Source organism: Suricata suricatta, chromosome 13 (genome assembly GCF_006229205.1).
Source record: "Suricata suricatta isolate VVHF042 chromosome 13, meerkat_22Aug2017_6uvM2_HiC, whole genome shotgun sequence".
Taxonomy (NCBI): Eukaryota; Metazoa; Chordata; class Mammalia; order Carnivora; family Herpestidae; genus Suricata; species Suricata suricatta.
Genome location: NC_043712.1, coordinates 10,875,977 through 10,898,964, shown reverse-complemented (window position 1 = coordinate 10,898,964; position 22,988 = coordinate 10,875,977). Strand labels below are relative to the sequence as shown.

At 46.8% G+C, this 22,988-nt stretch overlaps 1 protein-coding gene across 3 annotated transcripts in view; it reads right to left on the bottom strand.

Annotated features, from left to right (window-relative positions):
* Window positions 1-22,988, bottom strand: part of DENND1A (DENN domain containing 1A) — a 452,638-nt gene that overhangs the window by 131,573 nt on the left and 298,077 nt on the right. For all 3 annotated transcript variants that reach the window (XM_029920022.1, XM_029920020.1, XM_029920021.1), the window contains one exon: window positions 15,838-15,963. In XM_029920022.1, the coding sequence (XP_029775882.1) occupies window positions 15,838-15,963 (126 nt within the window). The remainder of the gene's footprint in view (window positions 1-15,837; window positions 15,964-22,988) is intronic.

Here is a 22,988-nt window from a genome sequence, read left to right as displayed (position 1 = left end):
AACCAGACCATTTTTTAAAATGGCCAATACTAAACTATAGCACATAGGAAGAAACATTTGGGTAATAAAACTATTTTTTTAAAAATATGACAGTTAGGATGGTGGGTACTTTTGGCAAGGGGGAAAGGGTTTCAGGGAAGGGGTTTCTGTGATGGGTAGTAAAACCTTATTTCTCATTCTGGGCACTGCTGGTCTTATAAAAATTGGTTAAACTGTTCATGTGATTAAGGCAGTTTTCTCAATCTATTTTACAACAAAGTACTTTTTTTTTTTAACGTATAATGATATCTATCCAGTGGGAAGAATTGTAAAGATTGAATATTAGCATTCCTTTTATAAACTGTCATCATGATGAGAATTTTCACCATCGTTTTCATTAAAACATGTATACTGTTTTCACTATGAAAAAGAAAACTTCTAATCTACTCCACTGTTTCCTCATAGGATAGAAAGTAGAGAGTACTCAGCTATAAATTAAAGAATTATTTTTATATATTTAAAAATGAGTATTATTAATGGGGGAGGCTATGCATGCATGGGAACAGGAGGTATTTGGGAAATCTCGATACCTTCCACTTAATTTTTCTGTGAACATAAAACTACTCTGAAATTTTAAGTTTATTTTTTTAAGAGCCCATGTAATATTAAGTTCCTTCCATATGCCAGGCACCATGCTGTATGCCTACACTGTCTTCTAATCCTACGGGGCAAATAGCTTTGTTCTCCCCTTTTACAGGTGAGGAAACCGAAGCACAGAGGGCTTAATTAACTTGCTCAAAGTTATGTAAATAGGAAATAGAACCCAGGTCCAGCTGCCTCCTGTGGGCAGGTTCCATATTTGATCCATCTCCTGGTACCCAGTATCTCCTCATGGGATTAAACTGCCTTCCTGAATACAAAAGATCGGGAAACCGAAATTAAGACTACATCCACTGCTACCGGTGACCTCGCTTTTCAGAAGTAGAGAGAAAAGAGGCAACGAGTTCCCCTGAGCCGCAGTCACAGGGACCCTCCTCCAGGACAGACTGGTCTCCTCAGCACTAGGGCTTGAATCGAAGCCGGCAAGATGCATCAAGGTTACATGTGTTTGCGAAACCAGACAGATAAAGGAAACGGCTATACGCGGCTGACAGCAGGGAGTGCAGCAAAAATGTCTTTTGTGCCCTTGGAATGCAATGTCACCACCCTGACACACTGAACTGTCAACTCCAGACTGAGAAGCAAGATGTCCGAGTTCACATTCCTTCACTGATTGCTGGAAACCATCGCCAAAGAGGACCAGCAGCAGACTGGGACCGGTGGCAGAACATGAGTCCTGTAGGCAGACAGACGCGGCCCCCAACCTAACTCTATCTCTTATCATAGCACCTACCTCATCCGGGGCTCTCGGTCCCCTTCCTTGGCTTTCTTTTTATGCGCACTTATCACCACCTAACACATTACATACTGACTTTCATCTTTGTTTCCTACGCCTGCCTAGAATATAAGGGACTCTGTTCACTGCTGCTTCTCCAAGCATCTAGAATGTTATCTGGGAGAGTAGGGTCTCAGTAAATGTTCCGAGTTGCCGATTTAAATTATTTCAAGTCTCTCTGCATTAAGCTCCTTAACTATCAATTTAGGGATAATGCTACACACGTTTAACCAAAAAAATAAAAATAAAAGGCAAGAAGCACATGTTCAATGGCTGGGCTCCCCCCTCCCTTCTTTTTTTCTTGCCCAACACTCATCAAATGAGGATAAAACTAATGAACTCAGGATAAAAGTTCCCCTTCAAAGGATAATGACCTTTTAAGCTGACAAATGCTCAGGACACTCTCAAAACCTACAGACCATTTTTAAAGAGAAGAGACCAAAAATGCATCACAGTGGGAAGATGGGCAAAGAAAGTCTTAAGCAAATGGCTTATGAATAACGCCAGTGAGCTGTGACCAACGAGAAGAGGGGGAGTGGAGGCCTGCCAGGTCACATCACTACCGGGGACCAGCAAACCAAAGACAAATAATCTCCCGTCAAGGCTTCCCCCAGACCCTGCCACACCAACGCGGAATGTGCCTGCTGGTGAACTGGGCATTCGCTGGAAGCGGAAGCTATCTCCACAGTTTGTTTTAAAGGGCAGGGAAGATGAGCAGAGAACAAGCACTTTACACGTGACATCTCATTTAATTCTTAAAATAATTTTAGGGGCACCTGGGTGGCTCAGTCGGTTTATTGTCTGACTTCAACTCAGAAAAGGATCTTGCGGTCACTGGGTTCGAGCCCTGCGTTGGACTTTGTGCTGACAGCTGGGAGCCTGGAGCTTGCTTTGGATTCTGTGTCTCCCTCTTTCTCTGCCCCTGCCCTGCTCTATCTCTCTCTCTCTCAAAAATAAACATTAAAAAATTTTTTAAAAATCTGTGATTCAAGAAGGAAGTGATTCCCAAGGTTTAACATCCCTTCAGGGGCAGCTCTCCTGGAATGTTTTCTTTAGCTCGTACTGAACTGGTAACAACAACACACGCAGAGAACCTCCAGCACGAGAACGTTCCACTGCACTGTTTTAAGCTGCCCTGCAACGACCCCGGGAAGTGAATACATTCAGATAAGGAATTAGACATCTACTAGGTAATGACTGCTAGCTAATAAAACTTCAGCCCATTCAATGAAGTTTAGAGTGGTCGACCAACATACGTGGCTTGCTAAACACTCCTGTTAGCTTCACACTAAGCTCGGAAAATTGTAAATACCTTGTTCTTATTTCATTATAAAATAGGAATCAGCCACGAATATGTCAAGGAGACCCTGTGAAGCATCGTTTCGGTAGAGATTCTTTGTCCTATTTCACAATTGAGGAACCAGGGTCCAGAGAGATAGAATAACTTGCCTAGAGTCACACAGCTGAGAAGAGGCAGAGTTCAGGTTGGCATCAAGTCTAATTAGAAATCAGGGGGCTTTTGACTTCACCAGGTTGTATATTATTTGCCAGGGGTGGGGGTGGAGAGTGGGTCACTAAAGAGATTATCTGGGATCTGGTCACTCCCTGTCTGACCTCAGACCAAGTCTCCACTCTTCTGCTCTATTTTGTATAGAAGGAAACCTGAATTCCCCAGGCTCCCAGGTCAGCTGGCTCCCTGCCCGGTTGGGCCCATGTGAGGGCCTGGTGAGGAATGAGGAATGAGGAATGAGGAGGAGGGGGAGGAGGGGGAGGGGGGCCAGGAAGAGGGGGAGAAACTGAGTTTTCCTCCTCTCTCTGCTTGGGTGGGTTGTCCAGCAGTGGCTCACCTCCTCTCTGACTCAGGCACCCACTGCACATGCCCACAGGGTCCAGCTTTAGTATGCTGACCCTGACCCTGGACTCAGGTATACCACCTTGGCTGTTGCTCTGGATTACTTCTTTGCCCGGAGTCTCATCTCCGCTATCAGTTGGATAACCATTCCTTTGAATTATTTTCCTTCTCATAAACATTTGAAGGGGTTTTTGTCACCTGGTTAGAGCCTGACTGACATCCTGATCAAGGTGCTGGACTGAGAGGCCAGCTGTAGCCCGTGACCCTGAGCGGAAAGGGTCTGGTGATGGCGGGGCTCTGCGTCTCAAGACCACATGCTGGCCACAAACCTCTGTCCATCCACACAAAAAAAATGCTTTGGAAAAAGGAAGACACTTTTTTCCGAGGTTCCCAGCAACAAGACAGGGGTACACTGACCAGAGCTGGCATCCTAATTCCATGACCTTAGAGATAGAAAAGTTCATCACCAATCATTAGCTACGGAAGTGTTTCCCAAACTGTGGTGAGAAGTAGATGCATGGAATGTTAATAGGTATTTTGGTGGGGGAAAGGGTTGGGAAAAATGCTAGATTAAACAAAGTTAAACAGAGCTCTTTACAGCAAGGCTTTAGTAATGTGCACAGCAAAAAAAAAAAAAAAAAAAAAGTTACAGTACGCATTGTGTGACAATCCTAAATTTTATGTGATCAGAAAACGTAACATCTTGCAGATCTAATATTTCCAGGAACGTGGTTCTAGAAATGCTAGTCTGTGGTATTCATGCTAAAACTCTTTGGTGGCCATCTAGGTCTTTGTGGATGGGAGCTGAGCCCTTCTCCACTCTACCCTTGGCTACTTTCCTGTCCGTGCTCTGGCCAGGTGACTGTTCTCGGTCCTCAACCATGCCACGTAGTTCCACAGCTCCCCGCCTCTGGGTGAGCTACTCTCCGCCCTGGCTCCTGGGGGACCGCTGCTGCCCCGTGAGGCTCCACACCCATGCGTCCGGCCCTCGGAAGCTTCCCCTCGGGCCCCGGACGGAGCGATCCCTGGGAGGACCTGCATTCAGATGTCCACCACCTTGTACGACATTCTATCATGGCAGTTACCACACCTAAGTGCAACTCTCTCTGCCCTGCGCTGTCTCTAAGTACAGTGATGGAGTCTCACTTGTCAGCGCGTGGGCGCGAGCCAGTGCCCAGGGCACGGTGGTTACTGGCCAAGTTTGTGGGCCCAGGGGTAGGTTGTATGTCCCAAGAATTTATATTTCTTTTTTAAATTTATTTACTTAATCTCTATGCCCAGTGTGGGACTCAAACTCACAAAGCTGAAATTACGGGCTACATGCTCTACCAAGTGAGCCAGCCAGGTGCCCCAAGTACCCCAAGATTTTAAATACTTCTTTTTTTAAATGTGTTTATTTTTGAGAGAGAGAGAGAGAGAGAGAGAGAGAGAGAGAGAGAGACAGAGACAGACAGACACAGCATGAGCAGCAAAGGGTCAGAGAGAGGAGTCACAAGATCTGAAGCAGGCTCCAGGCTCTGAGCTAGCTGTCAGCACAGAGTCTGACGTGGGACTCGAACCCATCAACCGTGAGATCAACCTGAGCCGAAGTTGGACGCTTAACCAACTGAGCCACCCAGGCGCCCCGATTTTAAATACTTCTATCTTTTTCTGTTAGCAAGGCTGGATTATAATTAAATTTCATATTAAATAAAATCAAAGTTCCATTGTTATGATGATCCTTCATAAGTTACCTTTATGTGAATGAAGCTACTTTTATGATTGAAAATAACTGATTTTAAAAAATCCTAAAATCAACTGACAAACAACTTCCATCAAGAAAGTTTAGCACTCGGATTAGCGCTGCCATGACAAAACTCACCACTAGGTGTCAGCCCAGGAAAAGAGGAGGGAGGGCTGCCCTGGCAAGTGTTTTACTTTTTCATCCAATTATCGCCACAAGTATCAAATATTTAAACAACAAAATATTAGGCAATTAAAATTATCTATTAAAGGAATGTTTTTTTAAAAGACATCTAAGAATTTGACATTTCCCCTTTGCAAAAGAGTTTATAAATGGTGTTAGTTTAACCTGTATTTTTCAAGAAACATTTGCACAGATTGGAGACACTGACTCCTAAGAGGAAACCAGCTCAGTTTGCCTCTGAAATGCCCTCAAATTGTACGTAACATGGACCATATGGTAATCAGCACTGTGGTGAGCGGTCAGAGGAAAGAGCGTGGTCGCTAGAACCAGGCAGATGGAAGTCCGAATGCTGGCACTGCCACTTCTTGAAAAAGGGACATGACCTTTCCTAGCCTTGGTTTCTCATCAGTAAAATGGGGATACAGTACTCTCTCCGTGTGGGGGCTGTAAAAATCGAATAATGGATAGTGTAGCATATAACAAAGGCTTCATATTGTTTTAAGACTTTGAGTCTTAATGATTTACTTAACAAAGCTCCGTTTCAGCTCCCAAACAAGTAAGGACATTATAGGTTAGGACTATTATAATGTCACTCACTCCACAGATAATTATTGAGCCCCTTCTACGTATCAGGCTCTGAGCCAGGGATACGTGAGCAATCATGACACTCCGCTGCCTTCCAGAGTGGGGTTCCATTTCTTTGTGAAAGCGCAGTACAAGACTGAATGTGATACAGCCATGTTTTGCTGAGAATATTCATATCCCACAAAAAATTAGTGTGAATACATGTCTGGGAGGTGGGGAGAGGGAAATAAATCTACAATGTTATCTTCTAATCATCACAAATACCATAATGTCCTCCAAAGAACAAATCCACAATCACTCCGTCTTAGGTTACTGAGCCGCTACTGTGTGCTGGGTTAGAAGAAAGAATAACAAAATTCTGTTCCTAAGCTCACAGTCTACCTAGTACGTGGAGCCACGGATCACTGCCGCAGGCTCTAAATTGTCAAATGTTATCACTGCTTGGAAATGGATCAGAAAGGTTTCCTTTTCAGAGTCTCCATAAAAAAGTAGAAGACCCTAAAGTGAGATCATTTGATTTAAAACTCCAATAATAGCAACCACTTCTCTTTGTTGCTGCTTCCGCAAAGATACAGTGTTGAAAGCTGAGTTTATTCAATTAATACACTCACCTCTCAAATGCTCCTAACATGAACTGAGCATTTACAGCACATGGAGACTTCGTGGAGGGTGGTCTTCTGCAGACCCGAACTGCCTGTGGTTAGCTACCACATAGCTGCTGGGGAGTGCCTTTGTTTTACATTTATACGTTCACAATATGGTGTTTGTGTCACATTCTTCTTCTCACACTCTAATGGAGCTGTGTTGTTTTTTTTTTTTTAAACTAAGCATGTATATTATGTAACACCTTAATATGACCACTAGTCTTTCTGAAGCACAGCATGGAAAAACAGGTATCATTAATTCATTTGTTCATCTACACATTCAACAAATATTTAACGAGTACCTACTAAACATCAGACCATGTGAGGGACCCCATGGAGTACAAAATGTGGTCCCGTCCTACAGGAACAAAGCAAAAAAGGAGCCAGGATTATGACAGGAGATCAAGTCAGGGCACAGAAACCCTCCTGGATGGTCTAAGAAACATTAGCTGTGTTTATTTTTTCAAGTATTTCAGAATACACAGGAGTTTCATTTTGGTCATATTCAGTGATGCTTCCTGAACTCATTAGGCAGCTTGATCAGCGTATTTAAGAGGGTTTCCTGCCAGTTCTCATATTCTCTCACACAAGGACCTGCCTTTTCCTTGGGAGTCTAGAGCACCGGCTCTCAGATCAGTGAGCACTCACGCGGTGGCTCCACGAGCCAGGCCTCCCGAACCATGTTCGTGGGCCACATAAGTGTCCCACCCTGGGAGGTGGGCTGTGGAGATTTAGGGCCAATATCAAATGATGGTCATCATCTCCCAAGAGGCAAGAAACGTGTGAATGAACCAGAAAAAAACATTAATGGATTTTCTCTTGCGCATTACCAAAAAAAAAAAAATCGACTCTAATGCATTTCTTAATTTTAAACCCTTGGTTACCTACCACCCCCATATTTGCCTGTAAGTGCTGGTGAGCAATAACATGAATAATTATTTCCTTCAATATTTATTTGATATTATGTGCCTTCTTACAAATCCTTTATGTGTCATTTGAGATAAAAGCCAAACTTTCAGTAACTTCAAAAGATAGGAATAAAGGCACCAGAATCTCACTGTGTTGTGACTGGTTCTAGCTAATCTGACACCTACACAAGAATGCCCCCGCCCAACCCTGCTGTTCCAGAAGGTGGCATTCTCCACTTCCTCCTTTACTTTCTTGACCCAGGAATGGTCACTATCATTTAGTTAATATCTACTGTTGGCAGAAGCACTGTGCTGGGCTTGACATACATTATTGTTGTTTTTCTCAGCAGTCCTATAAGGTAGGCATTATTTGTATTTTACAGACGAGAAAACTAAGGCTCAGAGATGTTAAGTGTTTTCCAAGGTCATCTGTTGGCAGATGACAGAACCAAGACAAAAACCCAGGTGGCCCTAAACATACTCTGTCCTTCGCATTCTGCCTCTTTGGCTGCTCAGAGCCACAGAGCCACACTGGTGGTCCCTGGAGTCCCAGAGGAAGTCACACCTCCCCTCTCCCTGCTGCATTCCCAGGGTTGTGATCTTGACCTGGGATAAACACTAAAGGAGAAAAAATGGTGACCGCTAAGTTACTAGCCCCTTCTCTAGTCCACTCAAGATTCCTCTCGTCAATGCATCTGTTTAGCTCAGGACTGGAGGTTTTGGCTTTAATTCCTATCTGCTTGCCTAAAATAAACTGGAAAAATAAAATCTTTCACCAACTTTTCCTACAGAATATTCATGGGTACATATCCATGCTTCACAAACATACCACTGTCTGCTTAAAGACAGCATGGGCTCTGTGTGGAAAACAATTTGGTGGTTCCTCAAAAATAAAATTATCATATGACCCAACAAGTCTACTCCTAGGTATCTACCCAGGAGAACTGAAAACAGGGACCCCAACAGACAGGTGCACGGGACTGTTCACAGCGGTATTCACCACAGCCAAAAGGTGGCAGCCATCCAGTGTCCACCAACAGAAGAATGGATAAGCAAACTGGGGGTGTACACATACATACAGTGGAATATCATTTAGCCTTAAAAAGGGGTAAAGAAGTGACATGCTACAATGTGGATGAACCCTGAAAACGTTATGCTGAGTGAAACGAGCCATACACAGGAGGACAAATATTACCTAATTTTACTTACATGATGTATCTAGAATAGGGAAATTCATAAAAAGTAGATTAGAAGTTAGCAGGGCTGGTGGGATGGGGGAATGGGGAGCGATTGTTTAATGGGCTCAGAATTCCCGTTTGAGATAATAAAAAATGATGAAAATACATAGCGATGGTGGCTGTATGGTATTGGGACTGTCACTAACGCCACTGCGACAGTGATGGTTAAGATAAAAAAGTTTATGTATGTTTTACCACCAAAAAAAAAAAAAAAAAAAAAAAAAGGAAGAAAAGAGAAAAGCATGGTCTTGGAGGACAGACGTGGGTTTGATGTCCAGCCCTGTACTCCCAAGCGGTGTGGAGACTCTCAGAGTCAGCACAGAGGCGCGCACACAGGCCCCTTCCAGGCTTTCTCCTCCCGCCCCCCCCTTCCCTCACATCCTGGCTCTTGTCCACCTGTACACATTGTTTTTGAGGGCTCCTCAAACCTTCTTTTAGCACAAGACGGAGGCATAACTCAGTAACACCCCTTATATGCGTTGTGGGTGTCCTCCGCTCACCTACGTGGAGAGCAGGCCGCGCACGCCACGAAGGGCTCTTCATGCTCGCCCCTCTGAACTACCGTTAGGCGCGGTCAGTGCAAATCTGCCCCTTCCCACGTCATGGCGCGCTGGCGCCCAGTCAGGCTCCTGTGTGTTCACTTGTATTTCTTCTGCTCAGGAGCCCTTGAAATACAGTGTTTCAGAGCTTTATTCACAGAGATGTTTGGTGCAGTATTAATTATAACATTGCAAGACTGGAAACAGCCTAGTGGTCCACTGTGAGTAGTTACAGAACCTACGGTAGCTGTACTTGAGAGAACGTCCTGCGGCTACCCAGGAAAGTGTGTGAGGTGATGCTAAACGGAAGAGAAATGAACTTTCTACTTAGATTTGACAGCAGCTATGCAAATACTTTGCAAAATGAGAAATAATTTAAGGTAGCTGAGGTAGTCGTGTTAGTTCAGTGGGACTATCATGATGTTTTAATTCTTCTAGTGTCTAAATATTCTTCTATTTTTGTTGCACTAAAAACACATAGATAGTTGTGTTTTTTGAAACCGTGAGATCAGTAGTGTTACTCAACCAGGACACAGATATATGTCGTGTTTCTCCAACCCGTTCCGATACAGCCTCACCCGCTCATGCTTGAAAGCCAGGCTCTCAATCTGCTTTTATCTTAACTTCTCTGTCTTTAAGGGGTTTTTTAGGTGGATAAATGTGACTCAGCAGAATCATGTGAAGACTCAGGGGCTGGAAGGTAGATGATGCCAGCATCCCCACAGCTGATCTGGAAGCCAGGCCTCTGGGGACAGACTGAGTGAAGAGGATGCTGCCCTGCGCAGCCGCCTGCACAACACACGACAGTGATGCTCGGCTTGCTGCCTGCACCCCAGCGCTGGGCCCGAGGGCAGGGGCTGTGCTCCCTTCACGGGTGGGGGGTGGGGGGGGGCCCAGCTGGCAGGCTGGCCCGGAGAGAGCCCCACTAGCTCGCGGACTCAACAACTCCCCCAGCACTCCAGCCATACTGGCCCTTCCGCACGTGACCGGCCCAGAGCGGGACGTGTCGTTTGGCTCTCTCACGAGACCTGCAGTGGCCCAGACCCTGGAACGGGTACCTGGAAATGCTCTGCCTTAAGACGACTCCAAGTCTGAGCTGCGAGAAACTCTGAACGGGAGAAGGGAAGAAACCAAAGCGCCCAATTCTCTTTTTGAAAGTTCTTTCAAACTGAGGCCGCTGTGCTAGGTCTTCCACAGGGAGGGTGGTAGGTTGGTCTTTTTCAGATTTCACGAGGACATAATTATAAACAAGGGAGTGCGGTAAAAGTAAGAATCTTTCGAAAATTCATTCCCTAAGAGGGAGAACGGGGAACATTCAAGGCAAATTCAAGAGCCACGCTGCTGTACCTGCCCGTGAAAAGCTGTGGTCTTCCACCAGGCACAGAAAGGACCCTGGTCTAGCAATTAAAGTCATTTGTCGTCCATCCCCTTCTTGCCAAAAAGGACCCCAGCCCTAACTAGTTAATCCCTAACACACTGCTACTCCCAGAGTTGCCTGGCAACTGCTAGGAGGCGTGTCAGAGAGCAAGAAAGGCCTAAATAAAGGAGCTGGAGCCTGGGCCGCTGCTTGACATGGATGAAGGGGGTTTTTCCGAAAGGGGCTGCCTAGCTGCTGGTGGCTCTGTCCTCCAAGTGGAGGAGAGCACGCTGGCGTGGCCGATGCTGTGAAATCTCCTGGGCCTTGCCCCTCATATTCTCCGGGTGACTGAAAAATGGGTCACGTGCCCTCGTGATTTGCAGACACCCTCCCCTCCACCAGGTAGCACCAACCTCCGAAGCCAAAAGACGAGGCAGGATGCGATGTGTTTGCGCCGAACACCCCGGACCCAATCCTGGCCTCGCGCACTTCTCTGTCCCTTACTTTCTTTCACCGGTCCTGCCACCTGCTCTTCCAGAACGTTCTCACTGACGCCTGCACATTGCCGTGCCCTGGGTCCAGCGCTAGAAATGCAGAGACGGAGTTGCTAACACGGAGCATGAGGAAACCAGAACAAAGACAGGCGAGAGGGTGTGGTGGAAGGAACCTGAGTTTTGGAGTCGGGAGCCCTACGGCTCCCCAGGAGGTCCCCGGCCGGCTCAGCCTTTATTTCCCGCACCTCCCCCTCCCCCACGCCCTGTAAAACGGACAGTAAGGAGGCAGTTGCACGGAGCAGCTGAGATCACAGATGTGGAACGACTTGGAGACGAACCGGGCTCCAGCCTCGTGGGGAGGCCACTGGGCAGATAGACTGGGCTCTAACTAGACAATCCTGGTGTCTCAGTCTCTGACCCTTGGGAGAAAGAATCCACTGGGGAGCCGACACGAGCCCTCCTGGCCGGGCACAGGCACCCAGCGGAAGGCACGGACCAGCGTAGCTCTGGCATGGGGTCAGCCTGAGCAGGGGGCTGCCTCCCTCTCCCCTTTGGGGCAGGGGAAAGAAAATGAAGCTCGAGATTCCCCAGCCAGCTGCATTTTGCAATTTTTCCAGTAGGAAAGACAAAAAAATTTAAAAAATAAAAATAAGGCCAAAGAGTTAAAAGTCCCCCGTGAGCTCTGGGCCCTTGGCCTGGGGCTCGCCCCCTCCCAGAGCCAGGAGGGGCACCAAGGAGCACAGCAGGAGCTGGCCGCCAGGCCGAGTAGAAAGGAGGGCTGTCTAGTCTGTCATGTTTCATGTGTTAGAAAACCCAAACTTTGTGGCTTCGCGGTGACCCGAGTGCCGCGCCCACGCCCGTTGGCCCAGTGTGGGAAGCCACCGTGGGCATGCAACAAAGTGGCCAGAGCGGACGAGCTGCAGGAGCTCCAGGCAGAGTGTGGCTATGCCCTCCACCCCACAGGCTCTTGTCCGCCATCAGCCGTGGAATGTTCTCCGCGCACAAGGGTGCTGCTTGGGCCCTGCAATCTGCCTCAGAGGCTCTCCCCTCCGGCTACCAGCTTCTGGCCACCAGCTCTCTCCCCTCACCTTATATATCAAAGGCTTCAGTGCACTCGGATCCTTTGACCGAGCAAATCCATGTAAGGGATTCCACCTGAGGAAATAATTGAGCCCGTGCACGAAGATTTATATAAAGATGTTCATCACAGTGTGATTTAAAATGGTGAAAGGTTATTGACGATCAAAAGAATCAGCGCTGGGATCACGTGGGGGCCTCGGAACGGATGGCAGATTGTGGGAACTTGATACAAATCTCAGACATCTGCCTTTTTTTAAGAGCCCCACAGGAGATTCTGACCCACCCCAGGGTGGGGAATCGCTGGGGTCCTCGGATGGGATGCGGGCCGCCATTATAAATGAGGTCTCACGAGAGTCTTTATATAATGTGAAAAAGGCTTACGATGTACGAAAGGCAAAACCAAATTAACTGGGAACCGGACAGCCTCGCCAGGAATATCTCAACTGTCTGAAAGTGAAAAACCAAAAAACAACCAAAATGAAACAAAAAACAACCCCCAAACCCTGGAGACTAGGTAGAAACATGCTAACCTGTTGTCTTAACTCCAGATGACGTGATGAGGGCTGTTTTCTCATTTCTAGCCCTCTGCTACTTTTAAACTTCTTTTAAAAACCAAGAACAGGTGCTATTTTTACAACCAAAGAAACAACTAAAAGACAAATGGCTCTGGGGAGGGCATCCTAACCTCCCTCTCAGCACTGGGCTGACCGCCACCCAAGGCACCATTCCCCACGCCACCCCCATGTGGCTGGTGCTCCCCATCCCTCATCCCTTCTTGGGCTCACATGTGCTTTGCAGTCAGTACTTAATTAACCTCCAAAAAAATCTTGCATGGAAAGATCTTGCAGATGAGAATTGCTTAGAATTAAATCTATGGTTCAAAAACCATCCAGGTAACATGGCAATGATTCTTGGCCAGAACATTTTAGGCTCTCTGGATTCCCTTCTGGCCTTCCAGAAGAAACTATTTGGGAGCAGATGAATGGGATGCAAAGCATAACAAATCTGCCGTATTTCACTGATTTTGGGACACCGATTTCTTCACACACTAACATCTCTGAAATCTGGATGGGCCTTAGGACTGATGGCATCCAACTGTAACTGGCAGCGTCCTCTCCTCTGTCACGGCACCTCATGTAATGGTACACCTTAGGACTGGATGGCAGTGCAGGCTCCACGAAACGGACCCCGTTGACAACCAAACTCATTGTCCTATCCTCAAAATGCTACTTTTAAGGACTATGTAATATTCTAGCAGATGGATATATTTTAATTTATTTAACCAGTTGCCTATCTGGAACACTTAGTCTGTTCCAAGATGTTACCATTATAAATAGTGCTACTGGGAACACCTTCGCATTAAATTTTCTCTTTTTCTACTTATGGGCATCATCATCTTCTCCCAGAAGTCTTGGGAAACATTTTGACGTTTCTTGCCCCATATATATATATATATATATTTTTAACCTTTGTAGACTCATCAAGTCATTTCTTCTTCATGGTACCTCTTCCTGGTGTCACCGCCAGAGGGCTCTCTTCTAAGTGCCCCTGACAGTCTCCTGGGCTCTGCTTCCTAGATTACTGCTCCTCGCTGTATTACTGGTCAAACATGACTTCAGTCTTACTAGATCTCTGCTGAAAAACCGACATCCCCTACAGGGTGAAGTTTACGCTTCCAGTCTAGCATCACGGGTTCTATCAAATTTGGCTCCAGCCTCTCTCCTGCAGCCCCCTCTCTTACCCAAACTCATGGCCCCAGGCAAACTGGCTGTGAGGCGTACTGCCTCCAAGCCTTGGCTCTCTCAGTTAATTCCACAGCCACCTCACAACGGGAGGCCCTTTCTTTTTCCAAACCTAAACCATCAGACCCAGGTCAAGTTTCACCTTCCCTATGAAACGTTTTATGGCTCATTTCATCCTTATAACCATCTGGGGATGTTGAACGATAGATATTCTAATCCTCATTTCACAGGTGAAGACACTGAAGTTTAAAGAGATTAGGTGGCTTGTTCAAGGTCGTACATGCTTGGAAGTACAGAACCAGGCTTTGAACTCCAGGGCTTCTGTCCTTAAACCCAATGCCTTTTAGAGCCAAGTGCAAGTACAACCATAAACTTCTGAGGAGCAACTTGTGCCCAGATCATATATCCAGCACTGCCTACCAAGATTCAACAGTCTTTGGATTCTAGACACATACACGACAATAACAAGATCATTGTAAGAAAGGAGACACCTCATGTCTGTCAGTTCCCAGCACACAAGGGAAGAACCGGACCAGTCATCCTGTTCTCCTTTTAGGGATGGGAAGACAACCGAATTTTTCTTGAATTATACTGGCTCTCAGATTAGCCCTAAACCTGACTGGCTGGGCCCGAGGTCAGGACAAAGCATGAGAGCTGCCTCGCTCCGAGACGAGGAGGAGGACACGGAGAATATGTATTAACTAAGGGCTTTAGAGGATCTCAGGGAAGCAGTTCAAAGGAAGCAAAAAGAGAGTGCCTCCCTCCTGTTATGTGACCATGACATTGCCCGAAGCTGAGGCAGCTTAGAAAGGGAGGCCTCAGTGCGAGATGGGAGACAAGGAACGGGACCATGGTGGCGGTAGGTGGCTGCTCCCTGACCCCCACTTTGCAGAGAGTGTGCCCTGGCTGAAGGGAAAACAGGTGTATGCTACAGTTCTGGGTCTCCCGGAGACACGTGACTGAGGCACAGTGGTAAAAAAAAAAAAATCTTAACAACGTGTAACCATGGCTCATGGGGAAGCATAACCGAGAGTCGCTGTCAGAGCCCGCACGTGAGATGTACTGACATACGCTCACCTTCTGTCATTTGAGACAATAAAATGCTACGAGTTAAAGCAAAGACAGAAGCAAACAGGCCTGGCTGGCAGACAGTGCAGCTGAGGCTGGTGCTCACTCTGACTCTGGCCAGGTTGACGGAGGCTCATCACCCGCCGGCTCAGGATGAGGGGGACTCTGTGCTCCTGAGAGAAGGGCTGTCGGGCAAGGCCACCCTCCATGTTCTCTCCTATACCGAGTGACCCGGGTCCCCGAGCCAGTTCTCCATTCTCCTTGCCCAAGAGCAGGCTGAGGAGAGGGGTACTAGGCGAAAGCTTCCCACTGAAGCTGGTACTTCCCACTTCCCACAGTTGGTACTTTCTTTGGTTTGACCTGACGTCTCGAAGCCCCGTGGTAACTTCTCCCCTGCCAGGGCAGGCAGGGGACACGGTGAGGGAGCGGAGGCTCCGGCGGCTGACGGGCCATGGAGGCGGGCAGTGTGATTCCCTGGTCCTCTGCACACGGGCCGTGGGTGCACCTAAGAAGCGAGTCCCTGGGGGCACTTTGCTTTCTCAAGGGTGGAGTGGAGGCCCTTTCTAGGAAAAGGGCATTGGCACAGAGAGGGAAAGCACAGGCTTTGGGACTATCCAGCTCCTCCACTGGTTAGCGAGTCAGGTCGCTTCTCTGGGCCTCAGTTTCCCCATTTGTTAAGGGCAGAGGATCCACAATGAGAGCAGGGGTGTGTGAGGTCTGGGCACTGTATTTACACGCAGCCGTTGCTACCGTCCAGGGAGGGGAGGGGTCTTAACATTCATAGGGGCAGCACGACCTCCTTATGCCAAGAGGCAGGGCGAGGGGAGGGTGCCCTCCTGGCCTCACAACACACACACACACACACACACACACACACACACACACACACACACACACTCTTTTCGAAGTGACTTCAACAACCAGATGAAGAGCTGGTGTCCTGTGACCCCTGAGGTACATTTCTCAGCCCTGACCAAACACGGACTTGTAAATGCCAGGAAGCTACTCACCGGCTCAATTTTCAGGGCGTTTCGGTAGCTGCCGAAGAAAGCCGCCTGGGCCTTGAGGAAGGCCCTGGCCACCCCGTCGCCAGTGGTTGTGGAGACCTTCTTCAGCCGGTTCTTCAGTGAAGAGATCTGGTGACAGAGAGAAAGGAGACACAGGCTGAGGGCAGGGTGGGAGCATGGCCAGCGCAGCCCAACATGTTCAGAGTTCCAGAAATTCGCCGGGTGGGTGGGCGGATTCAATACCGCACCTGCTGGGAGGACGACACAGTATCCGGTATTCAGGCAGGTTTCTGAACCGGGTAGAACGGTGCCCCTGTTAGCGCGTATCAGGTAAGAACAAAAACAAAACCACTTCCTAAGTGGTTTCAATGTGCTTTCGCACGAGTTTTCTAATTTAATTCTTTCAACGATCCTGCAAGAAAGGGATTAGTGTTCCTATCTGATGAGGAGGAAAGAGTCTCAGAGAGGTTAGAATACAGGCCTAGGAACAGACCCAAGAAGTGGCCAATTGGAATATGAATTGAAAGTCTTATAATCTGAGCCCAAACTACACAAATTTTCTTGGTTCCAATTCTACTTCCTCTTCAAATTACTTACATATTATTACTTTCTTATATATTAGAAATAAATGGCTTATTTAGAACATACAATATATACCTCACACCTCATACTCTACATTATATGTTATAAATTGTTTATTAAATATATAAGGACATATCCATATAATATAAATTACATACTTCATGCTCTAAACAGTAGCACTTATAGATATTTCCTCAAAAGATTTAAAAAAATGGACAAGAAAGCCATGGAACTGGGAAAAGAAGCCAGAAATATTTTTAGTATATAAATGTCAACTAGAAGGTCTTACATGGTGGCGAGAACCAGATTGCAAATTTGACTTAAGGGCCTCCTAGTGGTCAAAGCAAAAAGAGAAATAGAAGTTGAGAGATTCTTTGGGTCCATGTATTACAAACAAACCAGTTGCACAAATGAAAACACATTTTCTTGGAAGTGAAAACGAAAAGAGATTTTTCCTAGGACTCCTCGATGTAGGAAAGACTATATGACATGGTGGCTATTATCCTCAATATAAGAGACAACATCAAGCTTCCTGGTCTGTTTCCAACATGCTTTCCATCCACCTCAGGACGCCACACCGCACAGCTTCCAGGCACACCATTCACACCGTGTTCCTTGTGAAAAGTACCTCTGGAACATAGCAATGTGGTAGCCTTGAGTCAATGGTGAGCACGACCAGAACTAGGCCCTACCCTTAATAAGCTTACATGACAGTCAGGAAAATACAAATCCATGTGACATTGCTACCGTGATAAGCGTATGCTAGAGCTCACTAAGGAGGTCAAAGATTCCTAGAGGGAATCAGGCTTGAACAGAAATCTGGAGGGCTCCTGGGTGGCTCAGTCAGTTAAGAGTCTGACTTCGGCTCAGGTTATGATCTCATGGTTCGTGGGTTCAAGCCCCACATCAGGCTCTGTGCTGACAGCTCAGAGCCTGGAGCCTGCTTCAGTTCTGTGTCTCCCTCTCTCTCTATTCCTCCTCTGCTCATGCGCATCTCTCTCTCTCAAAAATAAACATTAAAAAAATAGAAAAATTAGATGCAGGTGACCCATGAATCATCTACAAATTTTTAATATGAATGAGTGATCATTTTTCTGGACACAGGCTCCGTAGGTTTCCTCAGATCCAGAAAGGTGCCTGTGAACTTAAAAATATTAAGTTTCACTGATCTGGGATAGATTACATAGACTTCAGAAGTGCTCCAAGGAGATGATTTTTTATTAACAAAAGCTTCTGATAAGGGATTTCTGTAGTGGCTTACGAAGATACATTTTACAGACCATAAAATTCACTCATTTGAGGTATACAGTTCAATGGTTTTTAATATAATAACAAGGTTGTAGAACTATCACTATTATCTAACCCCCAAACATTTTCCCCACCTCCAAAAAGAAACTCAACTTATTGCCAGTTATTTCTCATTCCCCATAATCTTCCTCCCTGCCCTCCTCCACTCTGTGCTAGGTCACTATCAATCCACCTTCTGTCTCTGTGGATTTCCCTCGTCTGGACATTTCATATCAACAGAGTCATACAGTACGCGGTCTTTCGTCACTGGCTTTTTTCACTAGCGTCATGCTCATTATAAACAAGGCTGGTTATTCCAGGTTGTGGCACTCATCAATACTCCGTTCTTCTTCACAGTGAGCAATATTCCAGCATATGGATGTACCCCATTTTATCTATCCTACGGATTTACCTAAGTGATGGGTATCTGGGTTGTTTCCCCATTTTGGCTATTATGAATAATACTATGACTATCCATGTAGCAACTTTCACGTGGAGACAGCAGAGATTTTGAAGCAAGAAATGGAAGGATAAAAAATCCTGGTGCCAGAGCCTTATAAAGAGAAGCTGGAAGGGCACACGAAGTCATGGGGCACAGTGCTTGGCACGCAGTAAGTCACCACCAAGTGTCTACTGAGCTGAGGGCAAACACCATTGCTGCTGCTGAGGGGCGTGCTGTGTGTCTGAACAGGAAACTGAGTGAAGGCGGGTCCAGGGCTGGGGTCCTTTTCTTGGAAGTCAGAGCGATGGGAATTCGCACAGAGGGCATGGCTACCTTGCCTCTGCTTGGAGGTAGGCCAGGAAAACAGTTTTCCTCTGGAAGCAGTTCTGAGGATGTCTCAACACCTGGGTGTCAATATTCCAATGGTGGCAAACTCTCTTGTTCCGGGACGCATGAGCCCCGGCGCCACAGTGGTGAGAGTCCAAAGGAGCAACTGAGGCCGCCCAGCACCCAGGCAGACTCTGCCATGGACTTTCAAATTGAAATAGCAACGTGAAAAAGAAACATGCTTTATTAAAACATTAAAAAAAAATACTGCCCACTCCCCACCCTCCCTGTAATAGAAATGCTGCCTCTCCCAGGGACTAGGGTGACACTTCCATCCTTTGAAATGGTGCACGCCACTGTCACTCTTCTAGCTCCTCGAAGGCCCTGGGCCACCTGTGCTGCAGATTATTCCTCACTTAACCTTCCCTGGCCTTTCCCTTTCATTCGGGAGGTGTTTAATTACCTTGGATTCACAACGCTGCACTTCAGGTGAGCCTCTCCTAATGGCCTCATTATCATTTTACACAAAGAAGTCCTTGCTGATTGTAACTGAACAAATATGAGTGTGCACCTTCCCACCTGCCCCAGCTGGTCTGAAACCAGCCACGTGGTCCTGGGCGCTCGTTGGCCCCGTGACCACTTAGGCCAAGACTTCGGAAGACCTCTCCTCACCCTGCAACAGGGAGAAGCTTCTGTCAGCACTTCAAGCTTTGAAACTTCAAGCATATGTGCATCTGATGACCGGTGATAGCATTTTGTCCTTTAAATAAAAGTGAGGGGCGATGAAGGCTTTACATAACCCACAGTCATACATCTCAAACTGAACTTGCTGGGAGGACTCACGGGGGGGGGTTCTGGTCAAATCATTAACATCGGGGTTCAGAGGGCATAATCTGGGGGTGACGGAAATGCTGATGAGGATGGCTTCCTCCTTTAATGAGGTATCAGGAGGAAGACAGAAAACAAAGAGAAGAGGATACTAAATCGAATGCATCGGCTTCTCTCCTCCTGTGCCCCATCTCGGTCACAGCACCGTCACCCCGCTCATCTTCCAGGGCCAGAGGCAGATGTGAGATTCCACAGTCCTCCTTCCCCACCCACCACCATCCTCCACATCTTACGAGCACCACCCAAATGGGATCCCAAATACACCCTCTCCTCTCCGTGCCCATGACCTTGGCACTGTGCCATGCAGCTCCATCCATCCTCTCTGGCCCAGGCTGATGGAATAGCTTCCTATAACGAGCTCTTGGTCTTCCGTGACCTCTCAATGCCACCCACCCACAGCTGCCCCAGTAATGTCAGAAACATACGAATCTGGTCACTTCAATCCCTCGTCAAATCCTTAACGCGCCCACCCTTGGCCATCACCTCTTGCAGAAAAACATCGCAATGTCTCAGGAGTAGTTGGGGAGACTGTGCTCAGCTAGCCTCACTTTCCTCAGCCCCGATTAGCATACACTGGACTGGTAGTGAATTATTCTCCAACCACAGGCATGCTGACTACTCAGAGTGTTGTCTCTTGTCCCTTCCTGTTTGTGAACATCTATTCACCCTTTGAGAGAGCATCCAGATGCCCATCAATGGGGCCAATTAAGTAAATTATACCACATTCTCACAATGAAACATTGCATAGCTGTTTAAAAATATGTGATAGTACTTGAACTAATGTGAAAAGATGTCCACAAATACTGCCAAATGGGAGGGAAAATGAAAGTTGCAGAGCAATATATATAGCATGGATCATTTAAAAATTTATATATACATATACATATATATATGCTTATATATGTAGCAAAAATCTAAAATGCTATGTATCAAACTTTAACCATGCAGGGATGCTTTCATATTGCTTTATGCACTTTTGATTGTTTTGATTATCCTTTATTAAAAAGCATATGTTCCTTTTATAATAAAGAATTTAAATGAGGTATTTTTCCTTGATAGTCAAGTTAAAGATTGCCCTGGGTTAAGGGAAAGAGGGAATCCAGATGTCCCCTCATCTGCAAAGCCTTCCCTGACCCCTGAAACAGGGTTAATGACACCCTGCTGGGACGCTCGGGCTGCATAGGTGAGCCGGGGCTCCCGCCTCTCCTGCTAGACTGAGTTCCCAGAAGGGCCCGCAGCGCTCGGCTGGTGTAAGCATTCAGCACTCGCTGCTAAGTGAAATAACAGGCGAATGAATGTTTTGATATCCTAAGTGGCATTTCCAGGGGCTGAGCTGTTCTGCTTGGAGGAGAGTCTAGGGTCACATTCTTCACGCAGACTCATCATTCCAAGCATCTGGTCTCAGCTGGGAAGGACTGGGGGAGAAATGAATACTCATCCTTTCCCCTTCTGCAGAAAGCCACCACTTGCAAATTTTGGTTGCAGTTGCAAGTTTTGCAACCAAAATTGCAGGGAAAATGAACCTCTGGATGCTGAAGGAGTAGAGGCAGACCACCAGCCCCCGTCGTAACACTGTAAATGCAACACGTGCAATGACATAAGCAGTATCCCCCTCGCCCCCCAGTACCATCTTCTTATTGTATCTGGCCACCAAAGGCTCTACCTCACAGATCTCGATTTCACCTGCTTCTCTGGCCCCAGGCACGCACTCCTCAGGTGGCAGGTAGCCGGATTCACCTAAGATCAGAAACCTGGCTTTCCTACTTTGTTATCTTTTCTGCTTCCATTTCCTTTGCTGGAAAGTAAGGTATCTGCAACATATGTACATTGTGAAGATCACAGTATAATGGGTATATCATGGATAGAGGATGTAGCGGATGGCCTAATTTGTTTCGGGATTCACGCTTCCTCTTTTACCTGGACTACAGCGACTGTCTTTCAATTGGCGGCCCTTCTATTTTCATCTTGGTCTAAGACCATCTTTGCATGAACTCGTCTTTCTAGAACAAGAGGCTACATCATATCACTCCCTTCCTCTAAAGTTTTTGGTGGCTCCAGGGGCGCCTGGGTGGCTCAGTAGGTTAAGCATCTAATTTTGGCTCAGGTCATGATCTCATGGCTCATGGGTTCAAGCTCCATGTCGGGCTCTGTGCTGACAGTTCAGAGCCTGGAGCCTGCTTCGGATTCTGTGTCTGCCTCTTTCTCTCTGCCCAACCCCTGCTCACACTCTGTCTCTCTCTATCTCTCTTAAAAATAAATGTTGCAACTTGTGGAGAGGGAGGGGGGAAGGTGGAGATAAAGACGGCACATGATTCACCCATCCGCCTCTAAGACATTCCTATCCACTTCTGACAGGAAAAGATATCCACAAAATACTGCCAGACAGGGGGAGAAACGCAAGTTGCTGAGCAGTATATATATGGCAAAAATCTAATGCACCACGTATCAAGCACGAACTATGCAGGAAGCTTTCACTTTCTATTTTATGCACTTTTGACTGTTACGATCTTTCAGTAGCCTCCCCGCTGCTGGGAGGATAAAGACTACAGTCCTAGCCTGGCCTACAAGGCCCCGAGCAACTGGCTTCAGCCTCTCTCAGACTCGAGGCTCTGCATCCCCTCCATGGTGTCGGCTGGACCCCCTGGGCTCTGGTCACACTCGCCTCTCTCGCACCCCAAGACGTCTGGTAGGCCTGGTCCTCTGGAGTGCGCCCCACGCCATGACCCCCTTGCCCACAGCCCAGTGCTGTCCGATAGGCCTGTCTGCTGAGAATTTATTGCCTGCATTGTCTGCTGTGGTAGCTGCAACTGAGCGCTTGAAATGTGCCTGGTGTGACTGAGGAACTGAATTTTTTATTTTATTCCATTGTAATCAATCAAAATTTAAACAGCCACATGTGAATAGTGGCCAGAACAATGACTACTCATTCTTCAGGTTTCCACTCAAATATAATCAGTTCCTGGGTGTGACCCCTCAGAGCAGACCAAGGTTCCCCGTCTGTCACATACTGTCCTTGTACATTTCCTTCAATGTGCATGTTGCAACAATCCCATAAATGTCGCTTTTCTGTTAGATTGAACATTCTAAGAAGGCAGGGACCATGGTCATCCTCAGTGCTGGCACAACACCTCAAGCAGAGAGTTTTTAAGTCTGACTCAGGTTAGCCTGTGCAAGGGGCCCCACTTCTCGCATTAACTGCCCAGTGTCAGAAATGAAGTTAAAAGATTTTTTTTTTTTTTGCCCAGACACCCAGCAGCAGCTGGGAACGGGCACTAGAATCACACTTTCTTTCTCCCTTTAAAAATGGCCTATCCATAGAACTCCCTTATGACCCAGCAATAGCACTGCTAGGGATTTACCCAAAGGATACAGAAGTGCTGATGCATAGGAGCACATGTACCCCAATGTTCATAGCAGCAATGTCAACAATAGCCTAAACGTCCATCACCTGATGAGTGGATCAATAAGATGTGGTTTATATACACAATGGAGTACTACATGGCAATGAGAAAGAATGAAATCTGGCCATTTGTAGCAAAGTGGATGGACCTTGAAGGTGTCATGCTAAGCGAAATAAGTCAGGCAGAGAAGGACAGATACCATATGTTTGTACTCATAGGTCTAACAG